This window comes from Entelurus aequoreus, linkage group LG13 (assembly GCF_033978785.1).
Source record: "Entelurus aequoreus isolate RoL-2023_Sb linkage group LG13, RoL_Eaeq_v1.1, whole genome shotgun sequence".
Lineage (NCBI taxonomy): Eukaryota > Metazoa > Chordata > Actinopteri > Syngnathiformes > Syngnathidae > Entelurus > Entelurus aequoreus.
Window position 1 is genome coordinate 5585653 of NC_084743.1, and position 27648 is coordinate 5613300.

At 38.9% G+C, this 27648-nt stretch overlaps 1 protein-coding gene across 3 annotated transcripts; it reads right to left on the reverse strand.

Moving 5' to 3' along the window:
• Positions 1-97: 97 nt before the first annotated feature.
• Positions 98-27592, reverse strand: npat (nuclear protein, ataxia-telangiectasia locus). 3 transcript variants are annotated; one of them, XM_062067311.1, is made up of 17 exons: positions 27393-27592; positions 27123-27241; positions 26381-26441; positions 21218-21290; positions 21101-21141; positions 18298-18540; positions 18033-18108; positions 10893-11016; positions 10736-10827; positions 10582-10663; positions 10379-10475; positions 10195-10299; positions 8916-10118; positions 8745-8845; positions 8564-8648; positions 1010-2199; positions 98-476 (listed from the first exon to the last, which is right to left on the reverse strand). In XM_062067311.1, the coding sequence occupies exons 1-17, from the start codon at positions 27427-27429 to the stop codon at positions 396-398; spliced, it is 3810 nt and encodes a 1269-aa protein (XP_061923295.1). In that variant the 5' UTR covers positions 27430-27592; the 3' UTR covers positions 98-395. The 3 variants fall into 3 exon arrangements, with proteins under 3 accessions (XP_061923295.1, XP_061923294.1, XP_061923296.1); XM_062067310.1 differs by having other exon boundaries at positions 18298-18600; XM_062067312.1 differs by lacking the exons at positions 27123-27241; positions 27393-27592 and adding an exon at positions 26895-26935 and having other exon boundaries at positions 18298-18600.
• Between the last annotated feature and the right edge of the window lie 56 nt (positions 27593-27648).

A 27648-nucleotide genomic window follows, 5' to 3' on the forward strand; every position in this document is an offset into this window, starting at 1 on the left:
GTGGTATGAAAATGAACCATGGGTATACAATGTTTGAGGTTGTGGTATGAAAATGAACCGTGGGTATACAATGTTTGAGGTTGTGGTATGAAAATGAACCGTGGGTATACAATGTTTGAGGTCGTGGTATGAAAATGAACCGTGGGTATACAATGTTTGAGGTTGTGGTATGAAAATGAACCGTGGGTATACAATGTTTGAGGTTGTGGTATGAAAATGAACCGTGGGTATACAATGTTTGAGGTCGTGGTATGAAAATGAACCATGGGTATACAATGTTTGAGGTTGTGGTATGAAAATGAACCATGGGTACTGGGTCAGCAGATGGCTCCTTTTATTCCGTGAGAGTAACCCTAGCAGGTCATCATGGTATGGCAGGCCTTTCCTGTTGGCTTTCATTCATCGTAGTGAAGTGAAGAAAGGAACTTTTCCACATCCAGGTCGTGAGGGAAGCAATTTAGGACTTTTTTCCTTTTCTGCAAAATTGAAAAGCAGCTAGTTAGAGGAGGACAACAATAATATCGTATGCATTTGCCCTCCTTTGATGATCTTTCAAGTAACACCTGATAACAGTCATTAAATGTGGTAGAAATGCCAAATATGGATGATAACAGAGTGGTGAGTTACATTTGGCTGACCATTGGCACCAAAAGTAAAACCATGTCCACAAATATAACTACTCAAGTTTATGTTTTGTTGGTGGCCATTTACTTCTCCTCTGTTTTTGGGTTCTTGTGTGTTTTGTCAGGTCACTATTCTCGGATCAAGTGCTGTTTGAATTCAGCATCTTGCCGGGAAGAGAGGGAAATGACAATCCTTTGGTGTGGTTTTGGTGACTGGTCTGATGTGGAGGCTGTCTGGAGATCAGTGACTCACCTCCAGCTTAAGACCGAATGAAACTTTACAAATGTATAAACAAATGGAAAACAATTCAGAGGCCACCGCACTGTACAAATAAAACCCTGCCTATAAAGATATTTGAATTACGACAACAAAGACGTAGTCTTACCCGCTCTGTCTTTTTGTCGGGAGATGGCTTTGCTGCTTTCTTCTCTGGGGGGCTGGCAGTAGGAGGGGACTGCTTGCGCTTCTTTGAGTTCTTCAAGCTGGAGGGAGACTTCTCGCCCACTTCCTTCTGACGCAAACTGTCCTTGAGTGGCGAGCCAGTCCTGGAGATGGCGGAGCGCGACAGGATCATGAGCGTGTGAGCGGCCATGTTGATGCTGTTTTCACTGCCAGCCTCGCTGGCCGGGCTGCTTGTGGGAATGTCTGGGGTGTTGTGGGGAAGAAGGTTCTTCGGCGTTCCTTCTGCGTCTTTGCCCTTTTTCTGTTGCAAAGGAGTCCTGGGACAGTCGACGGACTCGTCCTGGTTATTGCCAGTCCCTTGGGTCCGGGGACCGCCGGGGTCTGGACTGCTGATTCCAGACTTCTTAGCTGGTCTGTGAATGTCCTGCAGCATCTCAGCTGCCTGTTTGGCAAAAGAAGTGGTCTTTGAGGGAATTTTGGCAGACCTGGATTGTGTAACAGCCGGAGGACATAAGTCTGATGGTTCAGAAGAGGAAGGTGTTGACGCATGAAGCTGATCTTGGGAGCCAACAATCACTTCGTTTTCCTTGTTGGCCGTCACATTTGGTTTGTCCTGAGGAAGAGTCTTTTTCTCTGTATGTTCTTTAGGATCTTTACTACTCATAGACTTTGGTTCAGACACAGGTGACAATGGTTTAGACCCACCAGAGTCCTTCGTTTGGGTTCCATCCTTATCAAGGCTGGGTTTTGCTACCAATGCTTTGGATTTAGATCCTACTTCTAAGCGTCCAGCTCCACTCGCAGTTTGAGGCTCTTGGTTGAGGATGGTTGAGTTCTTTGTGACATTGTTCTCTTGTTGTTTTGGAGCTATGGGCACAACCAAGTTGCCAATAGCTTGGCGATCTGCAACGCACCTGATGGTTTCGACCTTCCGTTTGGGTTTATTGCCACCCAGGATAGCAGGCCTTGTACGAGGGGCTGCATGTGAGTAGCCCTTTTTAGTTTGAGGGGTGCTTTGTGAAGTCAATGTGTTTGTTAAAGAAGGTGCCGCCGTCGTTCCTGCTTTTGAACATGCTGGTTGAACTTCTGTAGGCGACTCAAAACATAAAATTCTCTTATGGCTGGAACTTGCATCACTCTGCAGGTTCTGCACCACCACATTGTGCGTATTATCTAGAATGAACAGAAATAGGGTTAGAGAAATTAGCACACATACACTGCAGGTTGTCCCCGTAATGTAATTGAATTTGGCGCACCGCCACTGCAATATCATTGCCTACACACCTTTTTCTTCTTTGTGAAAACAAAATAAATTAATATAATTTATTGTAGTCTCCAGAAGAAGTCACACAAAGTCTGACACTATTTGTATCGTTTGTTGCCAATCTTATGCTAATAAACGGCACAATTCCAACAGGTTTTATGTGGGCTCTGAACCGAGGATGTCGTTGTGGCTTGTGCAGCCTTGGCGTCACTATAGACAGCGATTTTAAATTTGACAAACAAGTCAATGGCGTTTTAAAATCGTGTTTTTATCATCTTCGTCTTTTAGCAAAGGTAAAACCATTTTTATCTTTTAACCTTCTTGAACAAGTCGTGCATGCTTTTATTTCAAGTCGCCTGGACTACTGCAATGCACTTTATGCTGGCATTAGCCAAAAAGCTCTCTCCCGGTTGCAGTTAGTCCAGAACGCGGCAGCACGACTTTTAACAGGGGCCAGGAAACGTGAGCATATAACCCCAATTCTTCGGAGTTTGCACTGGCTCCCTGTTCATTTTAGAATTGATTTTAAATCCTTGCTGTTTGTTTTTAAAGCTTTACATGGACTGGCACCTCAGTATATCTCGGACCTCATCCAAATTTACACTCCTGTGCGCGCTCTGAGGTCCGAGAGCCAGCTCCAGCTCGTGGTGCCCAGGACGAGACTTAAAACCAGGGAAGACAGGGCCTTCTCTGTGGTCGGACCTAAACTCTGGAACACTCTGCCCCTCCATGTTCAAACTGCTCCCACAGTGGAGTGTTTTAAGTCTCGTCTTAAGACCCACTTTTATTCTTTGGCTTTTAACACTACGTGAGTTGTGTGGTCTTCTGTCCTCTGTTGTCCTGTGTGGTTAGGGTTAGGGTTATAAATTTTGATGTCTATTTTACTGTTTTAATTGGTTTTACCCTTTAAAATAGTTTTTAATCATATTTATTTTTTATATTGTCTCTGTATTGGTTTTCTATTAATTTATTCTTTGTTTTTATTCAGTCATTGGTGTAGCATAATATTGTTTTTAATATCGTTTTTAATATTGTCTTTAATATTGTTTTTATCATGGCTGTGCAGCACTTTGGAAACATTCTTGTTGTGTAAATGTGCTATATAAATAAAGTGGATTGGATTGATTGGATTGCAGCCCTTTGAGACACTCGTGATTTACGGCTATATAAATAAACATTGATTGATTGATTGATTGATGGTTTTACCTCCTGTGCAAACACTTTTGTCTGTGCTTCCCCAGACACACAACACTAGGGCTGGGCCCATAATACGATACTGATACAAAATGTGTTTGATAAAATGTGTGATATTTATTTATATTCTTTGGTCGGAAGAAACCAAAAATGTCATTGCCTTCACATCTCCAAAATATATATATATATTTTTTTTTTTTAAGGTAAAAACAAAATTAATTAATATAATTTACTTTAGCCTCCAGAAGACACCTCTATTTGTATCTTTTATTGCCAATCTTATGGTACTAAACGGCACAATTCCAACAAGTTTTACCTCCTGTGTAAACACTTTTGTTTCTTTGCTTCCCCAGACACACAACATTGGGGCTGGGCCGATAATACGATATCAATATAGATCACGATAGACACGTACTTGATACCGATACAAAATGCGTTTGATAAAATATTCAACATTTATTTATATTTTTTGGTCGGAAGAAACCAAACATTTCATTGCCTTCACACCTTCAAAGTAAGTTTTTAATTAACGTGAAAATAAAATACAGTAACATCATTTATTGTAGCCTCCAGAAGACGTCACACAAAGTCTGACGCTAGTTTTACCTTTTGTTGCCAATCTTATGCTAATAAACGGCACAATTCCAACAGGTTTTACATCCTGTGCAAACACTTTTGTCTCGGTGCTTCCCCAGATACACAACACTAGGGCTGGGCCAATCATACGATATCAATTTGTATCGCGATAGACACATACTCAATATCGATACAAAATGCGTTTAATAAAATATTGGATATTTATTTAGATTTTATGGTCAGAAGAAACCAAAAATGATGAAGCAAGACTCGTTTTATGAAGTCAATTTTGCTTTGGTAACCCAGTGAACAGGAAACAGGAAGTGTCACTGAGCAATGGGAGGGACATGCTAACAGCCCATCACGTAGTATCGACTACCGCGTGTTACACCTTTCCTGCCAGGCCGAGGCCGTAGTGGAGGAGCGCAGGGGAGATGTTTTCGTCGGGGGTAACACCCTTCACTGCTAAGCTCCGCCCTAACTAGTGTGGTGGCGCCATCTTTCTGTGGATTCTCTGCATGGAGCGAGAAGAGAAAGTGTAATATCTTGACATACAAACTCAAGAGAAACTTGTCCTTAGTTTTGTTGGTTTTAAGGTAACATCCTGACACTTCCAAATTGTCACTTAATGAGTAGCTTCTCAAACTAGTCTGTGTAGTGCTCAATAACGTATACACTACTGCCATCTAGTGTCTCCAATCTGCAACTACTTTAATTATTTTATTACCTTAGCCCGGCTACCAGACACCTTCTCCACTGATAAATAGCACCCTCGGTAAGTTGGAAATTGTTTTACTGTATTTATTGGCAAGCTTAAATAAGTCATGATTATCAATATACATCAATAAATACAAAAAAAACTTATATCGTCATATAGTTTTCAGCCATATCGCCCAGCCCTACACAACACTTTCTCATTCTCTGCCAATCACCTATCAAGCACGGACGGTGTGTTTGTGAGCATGGGAAAAACATACATCACATCCAAACCACACGAACATAAAACATCACCACCAGCAGATCGTTACAGTATGAGTGGATATTCATCGCCTATTATTTCTGCACTACTGAATAATGATGCACCAAAAACTCGGCCATCGGAAAAATGACTTTAATCACCGAACCCAAATGTAGACAAGACGCACGCCATTGTCTGGAGCATATTTGCATGTCTGCCATGTGGAGGTACCAGATATACCCGCAGACAGTAATCTACAACATGTGCAAATATTAAGAGGAGAAAAGGTCCAACTGGAGCAGGAGCAAGTGTGACGTCATGCTCGCTGCAGCTCTCTTTTCTTCAGGGACATGAAGGGACAGAAGTTTTTATAAGAACACCAGAAGATTTTATAATAACACCAGAAGATTTTATAATAACACCAGAAAAAGATGCTGGATGTGTTGTTTTTTGTTTTTAATTAAAAAAGTCTTTAGAACACTTGAAACATTGTCAACAAAAGGTAATTGTACGTAGGGATGATACTCGAAACCGGTTTTCCCGGTTGTTTGATAAGAAAAGAACCGAGTCCTCGGACTCGAATCCCTTTTTGAGAACCGGTACCCGTTATCGAGACCACTATAGTAAAGGAAAAGAGTTGATTCTTTATTCGAATCCCGTCCCGACCAGAAATGCTCTGTGGGACATCACAAGAAATGACGTCACGTAGCTCAGTCATTAGGCGCAGATAGGGAAAGCAGGAAAACAATGGACGGGACAAAGCGCTCCAAGGTGTAATAAAGTTCAAAACAAAAGCTATAATCCAATGAATAACTTTACTGAGAGATTTGAGCAGGGTAAAACACATGACCAACACTTTTACGACCAACCGGAAACATAGCAACCAGGCTAGCAACGCACCTCCTTTACGGCAGCTGTCGCAATGTTCTTAAAACAACCGCAGCACATACATATATATACAACATATCTCCCTTTTTTAACTTTTGTTTTTCTTTCCTTGTAAACAAAACAAAATCACACCGTAGATGTGTTGTCTGTCTAATTATAAATAATGCAGACGAGGCGTGTTGGCTGAGTTCTTGACGTTTACTTTCACAGCGTGGCAACATGCAACACTTTTCGTAACTCCCGTTGCATGCTGTGTAGTGTAGTTGTTATATTCCCTAGCTCATAACATTTTTCCCCCTATAAAGAAATAATGTTAACTCAATAAAGTGTATTTCTTTTTTTAGCTTTAACTTTTCATTTTTTAGCATTGTAACCACATTTGCAAACAACTTTTCTCTTCATAGAATGTTCTTTCAATAAAGAAATAAAGTGCAAAAATGTCAAAGCATCATAACAAACAGTTATGTCAAATAGCAGCAGAAGTGCACTTTTTGGAGAGCTGTATTATTTTCAGTTTTGTGCCCAAGGGACTGATTTTATTTAACACTATATTATTATTTATACACCTATAGTGATCACAGAGACAGCTTGTTTTTGTGTTACTGTATATATTTGTTTCTCTGAAAAATCCCACTTAATATACTTTGGGTAACAACAGTCAATATTTATTTATTTTATTTTATTTTTTTAGGTGGGTAACAGTCAATATTTATTTATTTATTAGATTGTATTTTTTTTATTATATAATAAAAGTGAGCTTTTGTTAAACCAAATATTGTGTGTTTTTTTCCATATACAACAACCTATCTGGACTCCATAAGAGAATCGATAAGGAATCGGTTCGATAAGAGGATTCGATAATAGGCTCGAACTCGATAATTCCTTATCAAACATCATCCCTAATTGTACGGTAAGCAGCAACAATTAAAAATATGGCAAAACGATATAAAAATATTCTCAGGACATTTAGTGCATCAAAACTGGATGCAACAGTCACTCATTGTTGAGTTCAAGACGTGTTTCAGGGATGACTAAGCAGTAGCGGACACATTATTTCCACAAACAAATGTTCGTTCTCCTCACAATGACGACATTTCATTCACATTTATATCAATTTCCCTGATGTTCTGCATTTAAGAGCGTACTCCCTTTTATTGGCTAATTCTGGGACTCTGTCTGCGGTTACGTTAACACGGAAGTGCCTTACATTTTTAGTTGAGTTGAGTGATTATTGGCACACTAGCACTGTCAAATAAAAAGTAGCAACCATGGCGAGATCCGAAAATAGTAGTAGACGTAGACATTGTCTTGTTTTTACGCATACGCTCACTCACCCATTTCACCGTTACAAGCTCAGGAATTTGCATTATTCGATTTAAAATGACATTTTGATGATCGTAAGAAGCCACAATTGAAACCCGATTAGTTGTGCAGTCCTATTTGAAAGCAGGTTCATTTGGCACTCTTACAGTCCAGTTCAGGGATCACCAACGCGGTGCCCGCGGGCACCAGGTAGCCCGTAAGGACCAGACGAGTAGCCCGCTGGCCTGTTCTAAAAATAGCTCAAATAGCAGCACTTACCAGTGAGCTGCCTCTATTTTTTAAATTGTATTAATTTACTAGCAAGCTGGTCTCGCTTTGCCCGACATTTTTAATTCTAAGAGAGACAAAACTCAAATAGAATTTGAAAATTCAAGAAAATATTTTAAAGACTTGGTCTTCACTTGTTTAAATAAATTCATAAATTTTTTTACTTTGCTTCTTATAACTTTCAGAAAGACAATTTTAGAGAAAAAATACAACCTTAAAAATGATTTTAGGATTTTTAAACACATATACCTTTTTACCTTTTAAATTCCTTCCTCTTCTTTCCTGACAATTTTAATCAATGTTCAAGTAAATTTATTTTTTTTATTGTAAAGAATAATAAATACATTTTAATTTAATTCTTCATTTTAGCTTCTGTTTTTTCGACAAAGAATATTTGTGAAATATTTCTCCAAACTTATTATGATTAAAATTCAAAAAAAATATTCTGGCAAATCTAGAAAATCTGTAGAATCAAATTTAAATCTTATTTCAAAGTCTTTTGAATTTATTTTAAAAATTTTGTTCTGGAAAATCTAGAAGAAATAATGATTTGTCTTTGTTAAAAATATAGCTTGGTCCAATTTGATATATATTCTAACAAAGTGTAGATTGGATTTTAACTTATTTAAAACATATTCTAAAATTAATCTTAATCAGGAAAAATGACTAATGATGTTCCATAAATTATTTTTTAAATTTTTTTCAAAAAGATTCGAATTAGCTAGTTTTTCTCTTCTTTTTTTCGGTTGAATTTTGAATTTTAAAGAGTCGAAATTGAAGATAAACTATGTTTCAAAATTTAATTGTCATTTTTTTTGTGTTTTCTCCTCTTTTAAACCGTCCAATTAAGTGTAAATATCATTAATTATTTATAATAACATAGAGTTAAAGGTAAATTGAGCAAATTGGCTATTTCTGGCAATTTATTGAAGTGTGTATCAAACTGGTAGCCCTTCGCATTAATCAGTACCCAAGAAGTAGCTCTTGCTTTCAAAAAGGTTGGTGACCCCTGGTCCAGTTCAACCATCACAATAATGTGGCAAACGGGGAGGACGGCAAACACCTACCAGCAGATGTGACTGCAACTCTTGGGGGTTTGGGCTCAATATTTAGACTTTGCTGCATTGGCACCGAGGTTTGTATTCCAACGAGCTGTAGAACAAGTCTTCATTAGTACCTTTTAATAGGGAATTGATACGTGATAAAGCAAATCCGGTGAACAAATAAGCGCAGATAAAATCATGTTACCTGATTGGCCATCATGTGGACATTCCTGATACTATTCTGTCCCATAACCGTCATAGGGAGCATCATGGGCTTAACAGGAGATGGTAGGATGAGTGCTGACCCTGTGAAGAAATGTGGTATTCCATTAATGCCAGTGCTAATAAAACAAAAACCAGCACATTGTGTTCCTACCAGTGACAAAACCTTGTGGTGGGTTTGCTGCAGTCACATTATACTGGTTGGTTTTAGGCAGAAGTGGTCCGTTGGTGACAGCAACAGGTACTTGCGGCTGTCTGGCCCCAGTCTGTGCTGTGAGCGGTTCCGTCATGAGTAAGTAGCTGGTGGTGGCTCCTTGGAGCGCAGGGTTGGCCGTGTCCACGGGAAGTTGAATAATGTAGCTTTGCTGCGCTTGTGTAGTTGCTGCTAACTGATTCGATGGAACACTCTTACGGGGCGAGTTGGCTAAAGCTTCGGCGCTTTGTAAGCCGCACACTGCCAGTGCCGTTTCGTCCGGATTAGTCCCTCTTGGTGTGCCAGGTTCTCTGGGGGATTTGGCAGGCGAGGAAAGGTAGATTGTGGGTATCTTTTCTGTGGGAATGTTGGAAATGGCTTGATTCAAGGCGTTATCACTTGAGGGACCCTCATCCGGGTTATCACTGATGATAATCTTCAAAGAAACTATGTTACTGGGATCATCTGAAACTTTGCTTGGGGTATTGACAAGGCCGCTCACACAGGTGGATGCAGCAACACCTGCTATTCCTGGCTTGGAGGGTGTGGCTGGAGTACCGGTGGAAGGGCTCCGTGCACATAATAGAGGGGAACACGCCGGTACAGAATTTGACGCAGCCGTGTTAGCACCTATGGAAGACTGAGGAGTTAGAAAGAGAGTCGGCGGTCGTTCATTACCACCGCTGCTTGGAACTGACATGAGTGGCATGTCGGCACTCGAGTGGGACAAAAAGGCAGGCTGATTATTCAGTGAAGACGACAGAGCTTGTTTACTTTGATTGTCGACATAAGGTACTGGTGCCACTGGACTGGCTCCTGATGCAGGGATGGCAGTCAGGTCAACCAGGGATGCTGGACTCTCTAAAACTGCTAAAGACGTGTCCATCGAGGTAGCAATATCCATTGGTGACGGAGGAACAGCGAGAGAAAAAAGGGACGCTTTTTCTTGAGTGTTTCCACTCAGGGCAGAAGAGGAGTCACCGCGATAATCCTCATGAGGAATCAGCAGTCGGGCAGAGCTGTTGTCCAGTCGTGAGGACCTGCTGCTGGAGCCCACCACGCTCTTCTTTAGGAGAGCTGTCGATTTCCTTGTCTTGCGTTCCTGCACAATTTTGTTCTTCACTGTGGCCGCTGTTGAAAAGGAGCTTTCTTGCTCTGTGGTACCTGTTTAACATAGAAAAGTCAATTACTTATCTCAGTGTCTTTGTTCTGCAGCACTGAATTCTTTTTTCAAACCTACCTGGGCAGGGGTTACTCAGAAGTTGTCCGACGGCGGATGGAGGTGGTCCGGCGGTATTGTTCTCCTCCGGGACATTACTCATATCTACATCTTCTCTGCTTTTATCTGCGGACAAACAGCAGAATGATCATGGCACGCAATTCTTCACGACATGGTAAATAAAAACAACGTCATTAAGGGTTACTGTAGTCGAAGAGGTCAAACAGGGCTTGAAAAGCAGGATCTGACTCGGTTTGCTCCAAAATGTCATGGATTGCATCATCACTCATATGTATTTCTCCCTGTGTTGGAAGACATAAAGCGGGGTGTTAATATTGGAGTGCATGGTGATGTAATATCACAAATAGGAAAGGTTGTTTCAAGACAAAATGTCAGGTGATTTAGCACCTGTAATCCAAGAATCTCATCGATGGACTGGTCGTCTTCCACTGAACTTGACGGGGCCTTCGGTGTTTGGGGCGTAGAATCACTGACACACACACAATCAGTTGCCATTACACAGTCGAAGGAAATACCTATTTGAAGACGAATGCAAACTTACTTTGCGAGAATTTTATTGATGTTCTCAGCAAGCTTTTCTTGCAACGATCGGTCTCCCAATATCTTGTCACGAGCATTTTGTATCACCAGTTGCTGCGGACGTGCACATTTGGTTATGACGGTCTACGTTATAATTCGGCAGTAACATTTTCACTTACAGGGAAGTTCTCATCCACGGCTTCCTCGGGTGGTGCTTCGGCAGCAACACTACTGACAGGCACACTGGACCTGGCGGAACCACTGCCGCCTCCCGCAGCACCACTCTTTTTCCTAGGAGTGTCCCTGATAAAGTTTCACAACAACATTGAAACAAATCATTTAGGTTTCCATTGCACCTTGCTGAAGTCATGTGTTTGTGCTCTATGTTGCAAACTAGTCCAGACAGAACCAATTGCGCTTCTATTGAGTACAAGTACAACTATATAGTGCACTCCTCAACTGCTTCAAAACGCAAATATTCGTTCACTTTCTAATGCCTATGCAGTTCAGTGTACCGGGTCAGCTGGAGCCTATCCCAGTCAACAATTCATCACAGGAAACATATATACAAACATGCCGAAACTTGTCAGGTACAAAACTTTACCTTACTACCCGATATAAATCAACAATTTAAAGGCCTACTGAAAGCCACTACTAGCGACCACGCAGTCTGATAGTTTATATATCAATGATGAAATCTTAACATTGCAACACATGCCAATACGGCCGGGTTAACTTATAAAGTGACATTTTAAAATTCCCGGGAAATATCCGGCTGAAACATCGCGGTATGATGACGTATGCGCGTGACGAAGTCCGAGTAACGGAAGTTATGGTACCCCGTAGAATCCTATACAAAAAGCTCTGTTTTCATTTCATAATTCCACAGTATTCTGGACATCTTTTGCAATTTTTTTAATGAACAATGAAGGCTGCAAAGAAGACAGTTGTAGGTGGGATCAGTGTATTAGCAGCGGACTACAGCAACACAACCAGGAGGACTTTGTTGGAGCGCTAGCCGCGCTAGCCGCGCTAGCCACCGACTTCACCTTGACTTCCTACGTCTCCGGGCCGCCAAACGCATCGGGTGAAGTCCTTCGTCCTTCTGCCGATCGCTGGAACGCAGGTGAGCACGGGTGTTGATGAGCAAATGAGGGCTGGCTGCCGTAGGTGGAGAGCTAATGTTTTTAGCATAGCTCTGTGCAGTCCGGTTGCTAAGTTAGCTTCAATGGCGTCGTTAGCACAGCATTGTTAACCTTCGCCAGCCTGGAAAGCATTAACCGTGTATTTACATGTCCACGGTTTAATAGTATTGTTGATTTTCTATCTATACTTCCAGTCAGGGGTTTATTTCTTTTGTTTCTATATGCAGTTAAAGCAAGATGCTATCACGTTAGCTCGTAGCTAAAGCATTTCGCCGATGTATTGTCGTGGAGATAAAAGGCACTGAATGTCCACTTCGCGTTCTCGACTCTCATTTTCAAGAGGATATAGTATCCCAGCTGGTTTAAAATACAAATCTTTGATCTACAATAGAAAAAGGAGAGAGTGTGGAATCCAATGAGCCAGCTTGTACCTAAGTTACGGTCAGAGCGAAAAAAGATACGTCCATCGCTGCCTCTCAAGTCATTCACTGTAACGTTCCTCATCTACGAATCTTTCATCCTCGCTCAAAACTATGGGGTAATCATCACTTTCTCGGTCCGAATCTCTCTCGCTCCATTGTAAACAACGGGGAATTGTGAGGAATACTAGCTCCTGTGACGTCACGCTACTTCCGGTACAGGCAAGGCTTTTTTTATCAGCGAGCAAAAGTTGCGAACTTTATCGTCGATTTTCTCTACTAAATCCTTTCAGCAAAAATATGGCAATATCGCGAAATGATCAAGTATGACACATAGAATGGATCTGCTATTCCCGTTTAAATTAAAAAAAATCATTTCAGTATACACATCAGTAGGCTAAATGAACCTCTTCAACATACATACAAACAACCATGGACAATTCAATGACCAGTTAACTACATTTTTAGAGTGAGGAAGGAAATCTGAGTACCAGAAGTGAAGCCATGTAAACTGCAGTTTAGTAAGACATTAATATACACTACCGTTCAAAAGTTTGGGGTCACCCAAACAATTTTGTGGAATAGCCTTCATTTCTAAGAACAAGAATAGACTGTCGAGTTTCAGATGAAAGTTCTATTTTTCTGGCCATTTTGAGCGTTTAATTGACCCCACAAATGTGATGCTCCAGAAAGTCAATCTGCTCAAAGGAAGGTCAGTTTTGTAGCTTCTGTAACGAGCTAAAGTGTTTTCAGATGTGTGAACATGATTGCACAAGGGTTTTCTAATCATCAATTAGCCTTCTGAGCCAATGAGCAAACACATTGTACCATTAGAACACTGGAGTGATAGTTGCTGAAAAAGGGCCTCTATACACCTATGTAGATATTGCACCAAAAAGCAGACATTTGCAGCTAGAATAGTCATTTACCACATTAGCAATGTATAGAGTGTATTTCTTTCAAGTTAAGACTAGTTTAAAGTTATATCCATTGAAAAGTACAGTGCTTTTCCTTAAAAAATAAGGACATTTACATGTGACCCCAAACTTTTGAACGCTAGTGTAGGACAGGGCTGTCCAAACTTTTCCACTGAGGGCCACAAACAGAAAAATCATTTTGATATTTACATTAGTATTTAACCAATACAAATATAGATTGTATCAACGCTAAGAAAACGGAAATGCTGATTATCGGTCCTGCTAGACACGGAGACCTATTTAATAATACCACCTTAACATTTGATAACCAAACAATTACATTTACATGAAATTACTTTCATCTTCCCCACATCTGCGGTCCCCTTCGAGGTTTCTCGTTGTCTTCCCATTGGGTTGAGTTTTTTCTTGCCCTGATGTGGGATCTGAGCCGAGGATGTCATTGTGGCTTGTGCAGCCCTTTGAGACACTTGTGAATTAGGGCTATATAAATAAACTTTGATTGATTTTTTTAACCTATAGGGCTCCTCTCAAGTTTGGTCCCGGGGACATAAAAGTGTTAAAAATAAATCATATCATTTTATTTCTTTTTTTAATTCTAAGCTTAAATCTTTAAAATTAACTACCGGTCTGCCGATATTAAGTAATTTTCTTTTTTCGTTTTATGCTCTTTTTGTCAAAAAACAGTTTTTTTGTTGGCAAAAAACAGAAATGTGCCATATTTCACCCCCCAAAAATGTTCTTTCTTTGTTCTTACATTTCTATAGCGCTTTACATAGTGAAAGCCAAGTTACATTTAAACCAGTGTGGGTGTAAAGTATCTTGCCCAAGGACACAACGGCAGTGACTAGGATGACGGAAGCGGGGATCGAACCTGGAACCCTCAAGTTGCTGGCACGGCCGCTCTACCAACCGAGCCATTGATTTTAATTCATTATTATTTTTGAGCAATGACAGTTGAATCCCACTAAAATTCTTGGGGACCCAAAAGGGTCCCACTGATCAAAGTGTGAACAATAAGTCATACTTTGTGTTGTATACTTTCCACACTTAAGTCTCTGACTTCAGAACTATTCATCGATTTTAAGTTTTTATTACATTTTTGTATGTTTTGTTTGTCTTATGCCGTTTTTTATCAAAGAAAACTTTGTTTTTATGCCACACACACAAATTATGCAATATTTTCGCCAAAAAATATTTCAAAGTGGAACATTTACTGTGAAATAATTGGAGCCTTCAATAGGTCAATAATTCATAACAACATTGACTTTGATTCATTATTATTTTTGAGCAATGACAGTTGAATTCCACTAACATTCTTGGCAATCCAAAAGAGTCCCACTTATCAACTTGTGAATAGAGATGTCCGATAATATCGGCCTGCCGATATCATCGGCCGATAAATGCTTTAAAATTTAATATCGGAAATTATCGGTATCGTTTTTTTTATTATCGGTATCGTTTTTTTTTGTTTTTTTGATTAAATCAACATAAAAAACACAAGATACACTTACAATTAGTGCACCAACCCAAAAAACCTCCCTCCCCCATTTACACTCATTCACACAAAAGGGTTGTTTATTTCTGTTATTAATATTCTGGTTCCTACATTATATATCAATATATATCAATACAGTCTGCAAGGGATACAGTCCGTAAGCACACATGATTGTGCGTGCTGCTGCTCCACTAATAGTACTAACCTTTAACACTTCATTTTACTAATTTTCATGAATTACTAGTTTCTATGTAACTGTTTTTATATTGTTTTACTTTGTTTTGTATTCAAGAAAATGTTTTCAATTTATTTATCTTATTTTATTTTTTTTTAAAAACAACAACCTTATCTTCACCATACCTGGTTGTCCAAATTAGGCATAATAATGTGTTAATTCCACGACTGTATATATCGGTATCGGTTGATATCGGTATCGGTAATTAAAGAGTTGGACAATATCGGAATATCGGATATCGGCAAAAAGCCATTATCGGACATCCCTACTTGTGAACAATAAGTCATACTTTTTTTTTAATATACTTTCAACACTTAAGTCTCTAACTTTAGAACTATTCATCAATTTTATGTTTTTATTATTTTTTTCAATGTTTTTTGTGTGTTTTATGCCGTTTTTTATCAAAGAAAACTTTGTTGTTATGCCCAAAACACAAAATACGCAATATTTTCCCCAAAAAATATTTCAAAGTGGAACATTTGCTGTGAAATAATCAATATGTCAATAATTCCTAACACCATTGATTTTGATGCATAATAAGTTTTCCCGGCAATGACAGGTTTAAAGAGAAGAAAAACAACCTCCATGGTAGTTTTGTGTTTTTCTTGTTTGCTTTATTCCACTTTTTAATGTTTTTTTTCTTCCAAATAGTATTTTTAGAATGTGCCATTCAAAAATAAGCTGCTGGTACTGTTCTGGGCAAGACCTTGGCCAACTCTTAGGGACTGTAGAGAATGAACTCCACATACTAAAGCAATGGTTTGATGCCAATAAACTATCAATCAACCTAAATAAAACAAAATATATCATTTTTGGAAATAGGAAAAATAACAAACAGTGTCATATAAGAATTGATGATATGGAGATAGAAAGGGTGTATTCAACAACATTTTTGGGAATCCATATAGATGATAAATTAAATTGGAAACTGCACATAAATATACTTAAGACAAAGATGGCAAAAAATGTTGCTATGTTACATAAAATCAAAAACTCCGTAAATCAAAAGGCTCTTATCATGTTATATAATTCTTTTGTACTCCCTTATCTTAATTATTGTGTCGAAATCTGGGGTAAATCTATATTCTTACTTCAAAAGAAAGCGATTAGAATTGCAAATTATGCAGATTATCATGACCATACCAATGCTCTGTTTATTAAATTAAAAACATTAAAACTGCACGATCTTGTTGACCTCAACACTGCTATTGTGACGTACAAAGCTCATAACCACATGCTGCCTGGATGTCTACAGGAGAGGTTTAAACCCAGAGAGAATCCCTATGACCTCAGAGGTTCAGCTGTCTTCCAGGGGCCGTACTTATCAAGCTTCTTAGAATGACTCCTAAGAAGTCTGCTAAGAGTTGACTTAAGAGTAAATAAATTCTTCGCTGAAAGCTGCACTTAAAAGTTAGTTATCAAGCGTCTTACTCACACTTTCAGCGAAGTGTAGGACTGAATCTTAAGTGTCACACTCAGAGCTGAATTACGACATTACTATGTGCCGTAAACGGAATTTTAGGTGACGTCATTTCTGTGTCCATAGAAATGACCAATCACGGAAGGGAATCCGTTGTCTAAGAATAAAGAAATATCTTGGAAATATTTAAGTGGACAATGGGAGTGTATATTTTGACAATAAACTACAAAATAATACAAAACAAACTAGTCCCCGCCGGCACTCACGCTACCGCTCCCTCTCTTCTCTTCTCTCGCCCACACCCTCACTGACGTCACTCACCTCACGGCCACACACATACGCTACTCTCATAACATTTTCTTTCCAATTCATTAATTAGGCAACTAATTTGAAACTGGTGTGGGTGGCTCTATATATACTAGCCCACTGCAGCCACATGCAGGAATCAACAAGGAATCGAAAAGTATTAAATCTGTGACAAAAATAATATCCGCTCTGTCTAAACGATACAGTTTGATCAGCTGCTCGTCATCAAAAAAAAAAAAACATTGTTCCGTTCCCTGAACGTTCGCGCACGTCTCTCTCGCCTCAGTGCCATCCCCTGCTGGCAACTCCTAACCACTTAAGACACCTCTGAAGGTCTCTTAAATATCGTGGAGAGTAGGAGTGATTCTTAGACTTAAGAACGTTGATAAAAAGCTTTTATTCTTAAGTTTGAGAGTAGGACTAGATTTCGCAAATTCTCAGGACTTAAGTGTAAAATGGCACTCTAAGAAGCTTGATAAGTACGGCCCCAGAAAGCTAAGATAAGAACAAGCTTAAAAAGTAGATGTGTTTCTGTCAGGGGGGTTCAACTTTGGAACAGCTTGGATAATTCCTTAAAATGTTCCAGTTCTATTCACACATTTAAAAAACACTTTAAGACTAATGTCTTGAAAACATATATCACTCTTGAATCAACACAGTAGTTAATACTAGGATCAATGTTAATTCAAATACTAAATGTGGGTTGTAAATAATAATGGAAGTACAATTATTTGTATATAGTATATACATTGGTACAAAGGTTTAACATGTCTACAAGGATATTTCACATGCCTTTACTGTGTATATAATTGAACTGTGTTTATGTTATGTATAATGTGTATTTATAATATGTTGTACAAAGGACATTTAATAATTTTCGGAAGTTTATTTTGTACTCGACATTGTTTATAGGGTTAGGCGCAATAAGTGTTCAACTTCAGCCTAAACCCTTTCGGTCTGCAACATTTTCATTTTCAATTTATGAATGTACAACTGTTTGTTTATTTTGTTGACGATTGACCGAAGAATAATAAACTTGAACTTGAAAGGGATGCAAATGACCCTTGGCCACACTTTGGACATCTCTGCTATAAGCTATTCTACAAGCAATGTGTTAGTAGTTTGTGTCTGTGCAGATATACCAAAGACTATAAAAATGGGAGCCATAATCTCCCTGCTTGGCACTCAGCAACAAAGGGTTGGAGTTGGGGGTTAAATCACCAAAATGATTCCCGGGCGCGGCGCCGCTGCTGCCCACTGCTCCCCAAGGGGATGGGTCAAATGCAGAGGACAAATTTCACCACATCTAGTGTGTGTGTGACAATCATTGGTACTTTAATCTTAATATTAGTTTTTCTTACCATTTCCGTCGCCCTGGAGACATGGGTCCTGGATTTAGTCGCGGTTCTGTAACTATTATCTGGACTGGTAAATCTCCTGGAATGGGCAAAGCACAGCCAAAGCCAAGTTTTATCTTGCTGCGTCACATGATCGTTCAATATAGTTCCAAACATGGCACTCAACAAATATAAATTAAGTACAATTAAAGTAAATCAAACCCAACAAAAAGCTAAAAAAAAAAAAGGACACAGTGTCTACAATGAAAATATGAAGTAAGACACTCACTTTGTGTATTGAGTGAGCGGCTGCCATCGTGGAACTGGTGGGGTGTGGCACCGCCCGGAGGGGCTTGGATTTGAGGAGCGGAGTAGCTCAGAGGGGTGGAGTGGCCGGGCATATTCTGCGAGCTGAGTGCGGGGCTGCTGATTAAGGTTGTTTCCGAGATGGAGGAGCAAACCATGCTGCTCCCTGAAGTCATGCTCAATACCCGCTGTCTCGCCAGGTTTTCCAATCCAACACGGGAACGTGCTGTGGGAGGATCATTGGTGTTTAAGCTCCGCCTTCTCCTGAACTGCTGCACACGACAGGCTGAAAAGGAGTCAAAAACATGCGCTCCTGATGTCTGGTAAAAACACCACTTGGTGGCACTGTTGTTGAACGCCAAAGTTTGACCAGTCAGATTAACTTGAAATTTCTCACACTGCTCAATGCAAAACCCCTGCGGATGCTTGGTGGAATTACAGCACCATATGGTGCACGCGTTTCAGCATCAAACATCTCTGCAGGGACACGGGTGGTACCCAGCAACACATTTCTCATGAGTCATCCACCTAAGGCAGGGGTCAACAACGCGGTGCCCGCGGGCACCAGGTAGCCCGTAAGGACCAGATGAGTAGCCCGCTGGCCTGTTCTAAAAATAGCTCAAATAGCAGCACTTACCAGTGAGCTGCCTCTATTTTTAAATTGTATTTATTTACTAGCAAGCTGGTCTCGCTTTGCCCGACATTTTTAATTCTAAGAGAGACAAAACTCAAATAGAATTTGAAAATCCAAGAAAATATTTTAAAGACTTGGACTTCACTTGCTTAAATAAATTCATAAATTGTTTTACTTTGCTTTTAATAACTTTCAGAAGGACAATTTTAGAGAAAAAATACAACCTTTAAAATGGTTTTAGGATTTTTAAACACATATACCTTTTTAACTTTTAAATTCCTTCCTCTTCTTTCCTGACAATTTAAATCAATGTTCAAGTAAATTTATTTTTTCTATTGTAAAGAATAATAAATACATTTTAATTTAATTCTTCATTTTAGCTTCTGTTTTTTCGACGGAGAACATTTGTGAAATATCTCTTCAAAATTATTATGATGAAAATTCAAAAAAAATATTCTGGCAAATCTAGAAAATCTGTAGAATCAAATTTAAATCTTATTTCAAAGTCTTTTGAATTTCTTTTAAAATTTTTGTTCTGGAAAATCTAGAAGAAATAATGATTTTTCTTTGTTAGAAATATAGCTTGGTCCAATTTGTTATATATTCTAAAAAAGTGCAGATTGTATTTTAACCTATTTAAAACATGTCATCAAAATTCTAAAATTAATCTTAATCAGGAAAAATGACTAATGATGTTCCATAAATTCTTTTTTTAATTTTTTCAAAAAGATTCGAATTAGCTAGTTTTTCTCTTCTTTTTTTCGGTTGAATTTTGAATTTTAAATAGTCGAAATTGGAGATAAACTATGTTTCAAAATTTAATTGTCATTTTTTTTCGTGTTTTATCCTCTTTTAAACGGTTCAATTAAGTGTAAATATCCTTAATTATTAATAATAACATAGAGTTAAAGGTAAATTGAGCAAATTGGCTATTTCTGGCAATTTATTTAAGTGTGTATCAAACTGGTAGCCCTTCGCATTAATCAGTACCCAAGAAGTAGCTCTTGGTTTCAAAAAGGTTGGTGACCCCTGGTCTATGGCCTCACCAATGTGGAGATGTGTTATTGACGAGGCAGGGGTTGAAGATGAAGTTCTTTAAAAAGTTGGCCTCTTCGATTGTCGCGGTAAAGATAGCAGCAAGATTAGTCGCCGTGTTGTTGTTGACATTGTTCACCCTTCACCCGGAAACACAAGTCCCGCTTGGTGACTACGGTATCTTGATCAATCGCCACATCATAATAGTAGAAAATAAAAGCAATACTGCCCTCTAGTACATATGAGACACAAGTAAGACTTCATTTGCGCCAAAAATATTTAGAATATACTGAAAATAAATTTAACACATGAATAAAATGATGTGGCGCGCCACTTAAATTAACGCGGCATAACACATAAAATGATGCGGCATAACACAAAATGATGTGCCGCACCACTTAAATAATGCGGCATTACACATAAAACGATGCGGCAGGCTACATAAAATGACGTGGCGGGCTACGTTAAATAATGTGCCACACCACATAAAATGACGTGGCGAGCAAGATGAATGAATACGACATAACACAAACTGTATAATGATGTGGCGTGCCACTTAAATTGATGTGGCATAACACATAAAATGATGCGGCATAACACAAAATGATGTGCCGCACCACTTAAATAATGCGGCATTACACATAAAACGATGCGGCAGGCTACATAAAATGACGTGGCGGGCTACGTTAAATAATGTGCCACACCACATAAAATGACGTGGCGAGCAAGATGAATGAATACGACATAACACAAACTGTATAATGATGTGGCGTGCCACTTAAATTGATGTGGCATAACACATAAAATGAGACAGCAGGCTACATAAAATGACATGCCAGGCCACATTAAATAACGCGGCATACCAAATAAAAGGACGTAGCGAGCAACATGACTTAATGCGGCATACCACATAAAATGATGTGGCACGTCACTTAAATTAACGCGGAATAACACATAAAATAATGCGGCAGGCCACATAAAGTTATGCAGCGGGCCATGTAAAATGATGCTGCGGCCACGTAAAATAACGCAGCAACACCACATGAATCACTTTAAATCATGTGGCGGGCCAGAGCACCTGTGGCATATCCATACGGTTTCCAGGCCTGTGACTTACCCCTCTGACTGGCTGATATAGCTGGAGAAGTCTGCATGGACCTGGGATGACAAACACAACAACATCAGTGGAATAAAGGTTTCAGTAAAAGTGCCCACTGTGCTTTATATGGATTACTTGATTTGTTTGAGTGTGAAATCCAGCTTTTTCCACAGTGACGTCATCACGGCAGGTACTTCGCTGCAAGTCTCTATTGGAAAGATGCAGGAACCACCACACATTGTTGATGTTAGGAATAGTAGATGTAGTAATCAGGGATGTAACGATATTGGAAATCCTCACAATAATGTTATGACATGTGACGGTCAATGAGAAGTGGGAATACACCCGCCTGTGTAGTTATTTTTCCCTGGCCCTATTGAGTGAGCCGGTCTGAGGCGTAAACCACATTCCCCATAATCCCCTGCACAGCGCAGCTCAGAGAAACACAGTGGAAAGCTTAAGCCAGTGGATCCTCCAGCAACGTTGAAATCGGACGTTTGGACGCATTTTGGCTTCGCACTCAAGGAAAATAAAAAGAGGAGAAAATGTGACGGACACGCAAAATACAGTTTGCGGATCTTGCCAGACTACAGTCAAGTTTTCCTCATGACAGCACAAGAGGTGTGTCACATGGTCCAAGGCCTGCAGACGTTTTCAGTGACGGACAGTGAGGGATGCTAAAAGATTGGTGAACAAACTTAAACCAAGGTACAAACATTTCAATTGTTGTTATACAGTCACTTGAAAGATACTAAAGTGAAAAATATTGTTCGTATTCTTGCTGAACCACATGTTTGTATCTTGTCAGTTAAATGTTAAAAGATAGAAAGGTATTTATTATTTTTTGTTATTGTTTACAGTTGTTAAGCCAAATGTTTACAATGTCAGTTTAAAGCAGTGCTTTTCTATCACTTTCTGGTACGCCCCCCCCCCCCATGAAGAAGATAACATTTTACGTCCCCGTTTCCGCCTTGACTATAGAGCCATTTGCAGATAAAATTGTTGTAAGTACACCTCTGCATACATTTGTGTCCTTATTGCGAGAGAAAACAACAAATGAAAGAAATACAGATCAACACACAGTTACACACAGTCAAACTGGTTTTTAAATGCTTGTATAACTCTGCTCCCCAATTGCTCTGCAAGGCAATTACAAGACTGCAAAGTGGTAGCAGATCTACCACCCGAGCAGTGTCAAAAGGCAACTGTTGTGTTCCATTCCGTAGAACATCTTTTGCCCAGACTGCCTTTTCAATAAAAGGACCACAACTATGGAACTCTTTACCGGACACTTTGAAAAGTATACCTGCACTTGTCACTTTCAAAAAACAAACAAAATTATGGCTAGTTGAGCAACAATGGTGTTCCCATGTTTAGTTTTTACTCATTTTTACTAATTGTTTTTTATCTAGTCTGCACTTTGTCTGTGTTCATTATTATTATTATTGGCTTTTATCTAGTCTGCACTTTGTCTGTGTTATTACTATTATCATTATTATCAACTCATTCTATTTTTTATTTTCCTATTTTAATGATGTTGGATCTGTGTTGTTGTTGTTGTTGGGGACAAGTGTTGTAAATTAGCTTTGGCTACAAACACTGTGATGCATGCATCGGATAACTGTTTCAGATGTCTATGTTTTTGTATCTGTCCCTATTTCAAATAAACCTCTATAATAATAATAATAATAATAATAACCTACAACAAAGAATAACCTACAAAAAATATACATAAACAATTTGTGCTGACTTTTATCATAAATCAAAATGAGGACGCCAGGATTAATGGCTGCAATGAGCACATTTGGTAGTGCACAGCTTTTCAAAGCGGGGTTTGAAGCTTGATACTGATAAAGCATGTTCAACAAGGTCACACGCGCCCCCCCACTTTTTGAGAAGGACTGGTTTAAAGACACTCAACTGAAAGTTTTTTATGTCTCCATGTTACTTGCAACACTGTTCTTTACAGTTTAAAAATGCCTCTTGGTAGTAATAAACGTGATGTGACATTTGAGCATTACAATACAGTCTATTGGAGTAAGCGTCGCTCTGGTTAGTCGACAAATTGGAAGTTGCTGGCAGTCTTCAAAGTAGCCCAAAGCTGCCACAAATGATTGGAGGATGCGGGAGAACTGTGGACATTCTTGTGATTTGGATAACATCGGACTGTCTGCCCTGCAGGATGAATTTTGAGGACCAGTCATAGACAATTTAGAGTGAAAAGCTCATTTTATTTTCACTCGCATACAAATCATTCTAACTTGGATTGTTTCCCTGGCTTGGAGACTCTCCCGAAAGACACAACAAACTCCCGTCTTGTCTCTCATGGACACACACTTGTTGTTGACGTTGGACTAGCGACCGCACGACATCAAGGCCGCGGAACAGAGACACGCGGCAGGCTTACACACACACGCATCCACAATAAATATACGCCACACACACATACCCCACTGCCTTAGGGGTGATGGACGGATGGGCAGCGTCTGAAGAGCTGCAGCCTGCAACTGTAGCCCCCACTCCCTCCCCTCTGTTGCTAGTCTCGAGATGTACATTGTAATATGTCTATGTGCTTTTCTATGGAGGTTTTTTCCCACTCCAGACTGGGCCCCCTTAGGAGCCCAGTCTAGATTGTATTTTTTTACTCATCCTTCCCCAGTGTTTACCTTTTCCCCTTCTTTTACTGGGCGCCTTGTGGCGACCCATAAGCGTTCCTGTTCTGTAACCCTGTACGATGGTCGTCATGGACAATCCTGCCCACCCACTCCACCAGACAATTGAGGGACGGGGGAGTTCATACTCCAACAGGCTACTTCAGCTTCGTTCCCACAGTGTTCGATTCAAGAACTCCTCCATTCCGCACTCCATCCAGCTGTATAATCACTCGCCATACAGCAATAGATGATGTCTATTATCTGACACCTTCTATGTTAGCTACTTCTCTTTGTTTATAACAGGGGTCACCAACTTTTTTGAAAGCAAGAGCTACTTTTTGGGTAGTGATTAATGCGAAGGGCTACCAGTTTGATACACACTTAAACAAATTGCCAGAAATAGCCAATTTGCTCAATTTACCTTTAACTCTATGTTATTATTAATAATTAATGATATTTACACTTAATTGAACGGTTTAAAAGAGGAGAAAACACGAAAAAAATGACAATTACATTTTGAAACATAGTTTATCTTCAATTTCGACTCTTTAAAATTCAAAATTCAACCGAAAAAAAGAAGAGAAAAACTAGCTAACTCGAATCTTTTTGAAAAAATTTAAAAAATAATTTATGGAACATCATTAGTAATTTTTTCTGATTAAGATTAATTTTAGAATTTTGATGACATGTTTTAAATTGGTTAAAATCCAATCTACACTTTGTTAGAATATATAACAAATTGGACCAAGCTATATTTCTAACAAAGACAAATCATTATTTCTTCTAGATTTTCCAGAACAAAAATTTTCAAAGAAATTCAAAAGACTTTGAAATAAGATTTAAATTTGATTCTACAGATTTTCTGGATTTGCCAGAATAATTTTTTTGAATTTTAATCATAATAAGTTTGAAGAAATATTTCACAAATATTCTTTGTCGAAAAACAGAAGCTAAAATGAAAAATTTAATTACAATTTATTTATTAATCTTTACAATGAAAACAATAAATTTACTTGAACATTGATTTAAATTGTCAGGAAAGAAGAGGAAGGAATTTAAAAGGTAAAAAGGTATATGTGTTTAAAAATCCTAAAATCATTTTTAAGGTTGTATTTTTTCTCTAAAATTGTCTTTCTGAAAGTTATAAGAAGCAAAGTAAAAAAAATTATGAATTTATTTAAACAAAAGAAGACCAAGCCTTTAAAATATTTTCTTGGATTTTCAAATTCTATTTGAGTTTTGTCTCTCTTAGAATTAAAAATGTCGGGCAAAGCGAGACCAGCTTGCTAGTAAATAAATAAAATTTAAAAAATAGAGGCAGCTCACTGGTAAGTGCTGCTATTTGAGCTATTTTTAGAACAGGCCAGTGGGCTACTCATCTGGTCCTTATGGGCTACCTGGTGCCCGCGGGCACCGCGTTGGTGACCCCTGCTTTATAATGTCTATTTTCTGCTGGATTTACTCTCTATTTTATGCTGCAGCTGTTACATATACTGTAATATTGTACATGGTAATTGTTATACAGTATATTGTATACAGTATATGATATAAACATAATATATCAGTATATATCCTATACTGTACATATATTATTTAGATATTATTTATATATGTTATATTTTATATTGCTTTCAGTCTATTCTAAACCTGCATTGTCCTTTCCATCTTTTCCATCTTTTGTAACTGAGCTACTGTGTGGAACAATTTCCCTTGTGGATCATTAAAGTTTGTCTAAGTTTGTCTGTCTAATCTTGAGCTGAAAACAAAGTTTTGTTGTACTTGTGCAATGACAATAAAGACCTACCTACCGTAACGTAAATGACCGCCATAACCACAACACCAGGGGGAGCTCCACTAACCACGTTAAACCCAGATTCCGATCTAACAAAGGTCTTAACTCATTCTCCTTCTATGCCACATCAATATGGAATGCACTCCCAACAGGTGTAAAAGAAAGGGCATCTCTATCCTCCTTCAAAACCGCACTAAAACAACACCTCCAGTCAACCTCAACCCTTGACTAACACCCTCCCCCTTCCACATCCCACCTCCCCGGATTGTAAATAACCAAACGTAAATAATCAAATGTATATACTTGTTCTTATGCTTTCTGAACTCACTATGTTCTCTGCTCGCTGTACATATCCTAGCAAGTCAGACCTACACTGTTTCAATGTCCATTTCTCTGATGATGCAATTGTTGATGACTGAAGTGCTGATATCAACTAAACCCTCCGATTGTAAATACTGTACATAATGTAAATACTTCAATGTATATACTCTGATGATTAACTTGTGGAATGACTGTATTATGCTGATAGTATATATTTGTACCATGAATTGGTTTACGTGGACCCCGACTTAAACAAGTTGAAAAACGTATTCGGGTGTTACCATTTAGTGGTCAATTGTACGGAATATGTACTGTACTGTGCAATCTACTAATAAAAGTTTCAATCAATCAAAACCTACAGTGCGTGTATTTAGCCTTAGCATACGTAGCAATTTATTTTTCCACACCAGGGCATTTTTCCCAGTCATTTTTTTTTTTTTTTACATTACTACAACATTGTACCGTGACAATATCGTACCGTGAGATTTCCACATCGTTACATCCCTGTGAGCAATCATAAACGCTGGTTACCTTTTGTTTTGGCAGCCATATACTCGTTCAGGATGGTTGTTAGACCTTTTCCAAACAAGGACTAGAGGGGAAGCAAAACGACAGACATCATGTCATGTTTAATCGATGATTGATGTTATTTTAGTGCAACTTACGAACACACAAGCAGGCACAGCACCATCTCCCATGCTATGTTCCGCATATTATTAATATTAATTTAGTGCAACTTACGAACACACAAGCAGGCACAGCACCATCTCCCATGCTATGTTCCGCATATTATTAATATTAATTTAGTGCAACTTACGAACACACAAGCAGGCACAGCACCATCCCCCATGCTATGTTCTGCATATTATTAATATTAATTTAGTGCAACTTACGAAGACACAAGCAGGCACAGCACCATCTCCCATGCTATGCTCTGCATATTATTAATGTTAATTTAGTGCAACTTACGAACACACAAGCAGGCACAGCACCATCTCCCATGCTATGTTCTGCATATTATTAATATTAATTTAGTGCAACTTACGAAGACACAAGCAGGCACAGCACCATCTCCCATGCTATGTTCTGCATATTATTAATGTTAATTTAGTGCAACTTACGAACACACAAGCAGGCACAGCACCATCTCCCATGCTATGTTCTGCATATTATTAATATTAATTTAGTGCAACTTACGAACACACAAGCAGGCACAGCACCATCTCCCATGCTATGTTCTGCATATTATTAATATTAATTTAGTGCAACTTACGAAGACACAAGCAGGCACAGCACCATCTCCCATGCTATGTTCTGCATATTCCTGCAGGTTTGGGCTCTCCTGGATAAACGCCAGGCTTGTGTCGGACAGACCTTCCTCCTGGAGGTAGCCTGGTGACGGAGAATGTTGGAAATATCAGCAGCTGACTATGAGGTGGAACAAAATAACCTTTAAATAATCTACATAATATCGATCAATGGCCGACTGTTTATGATTGTGTTGGCTAATGCTAATGCTAGGCTACATGATATCAACACTCACCCAGAACTAGACGGGCGACGTCTGAAGGAAGCAACATGACTGTCAACTGCTGGCTTTAAACTAAGTAAACCACCACCAATCGTCCAGCTACATATTCTCGGACAAAAACGCTTTATAATGTCAAACTACAAGCGCTCGGTTGTATTGTTATGAAGGCGTCGTTTTCAAAAGGCGGGGAACTCTACGCAACAAGCACATTTGACCCGGAAGTACATACTTATGCCGAACAGCACTCTGGGTATTGTAGTTCATTTGA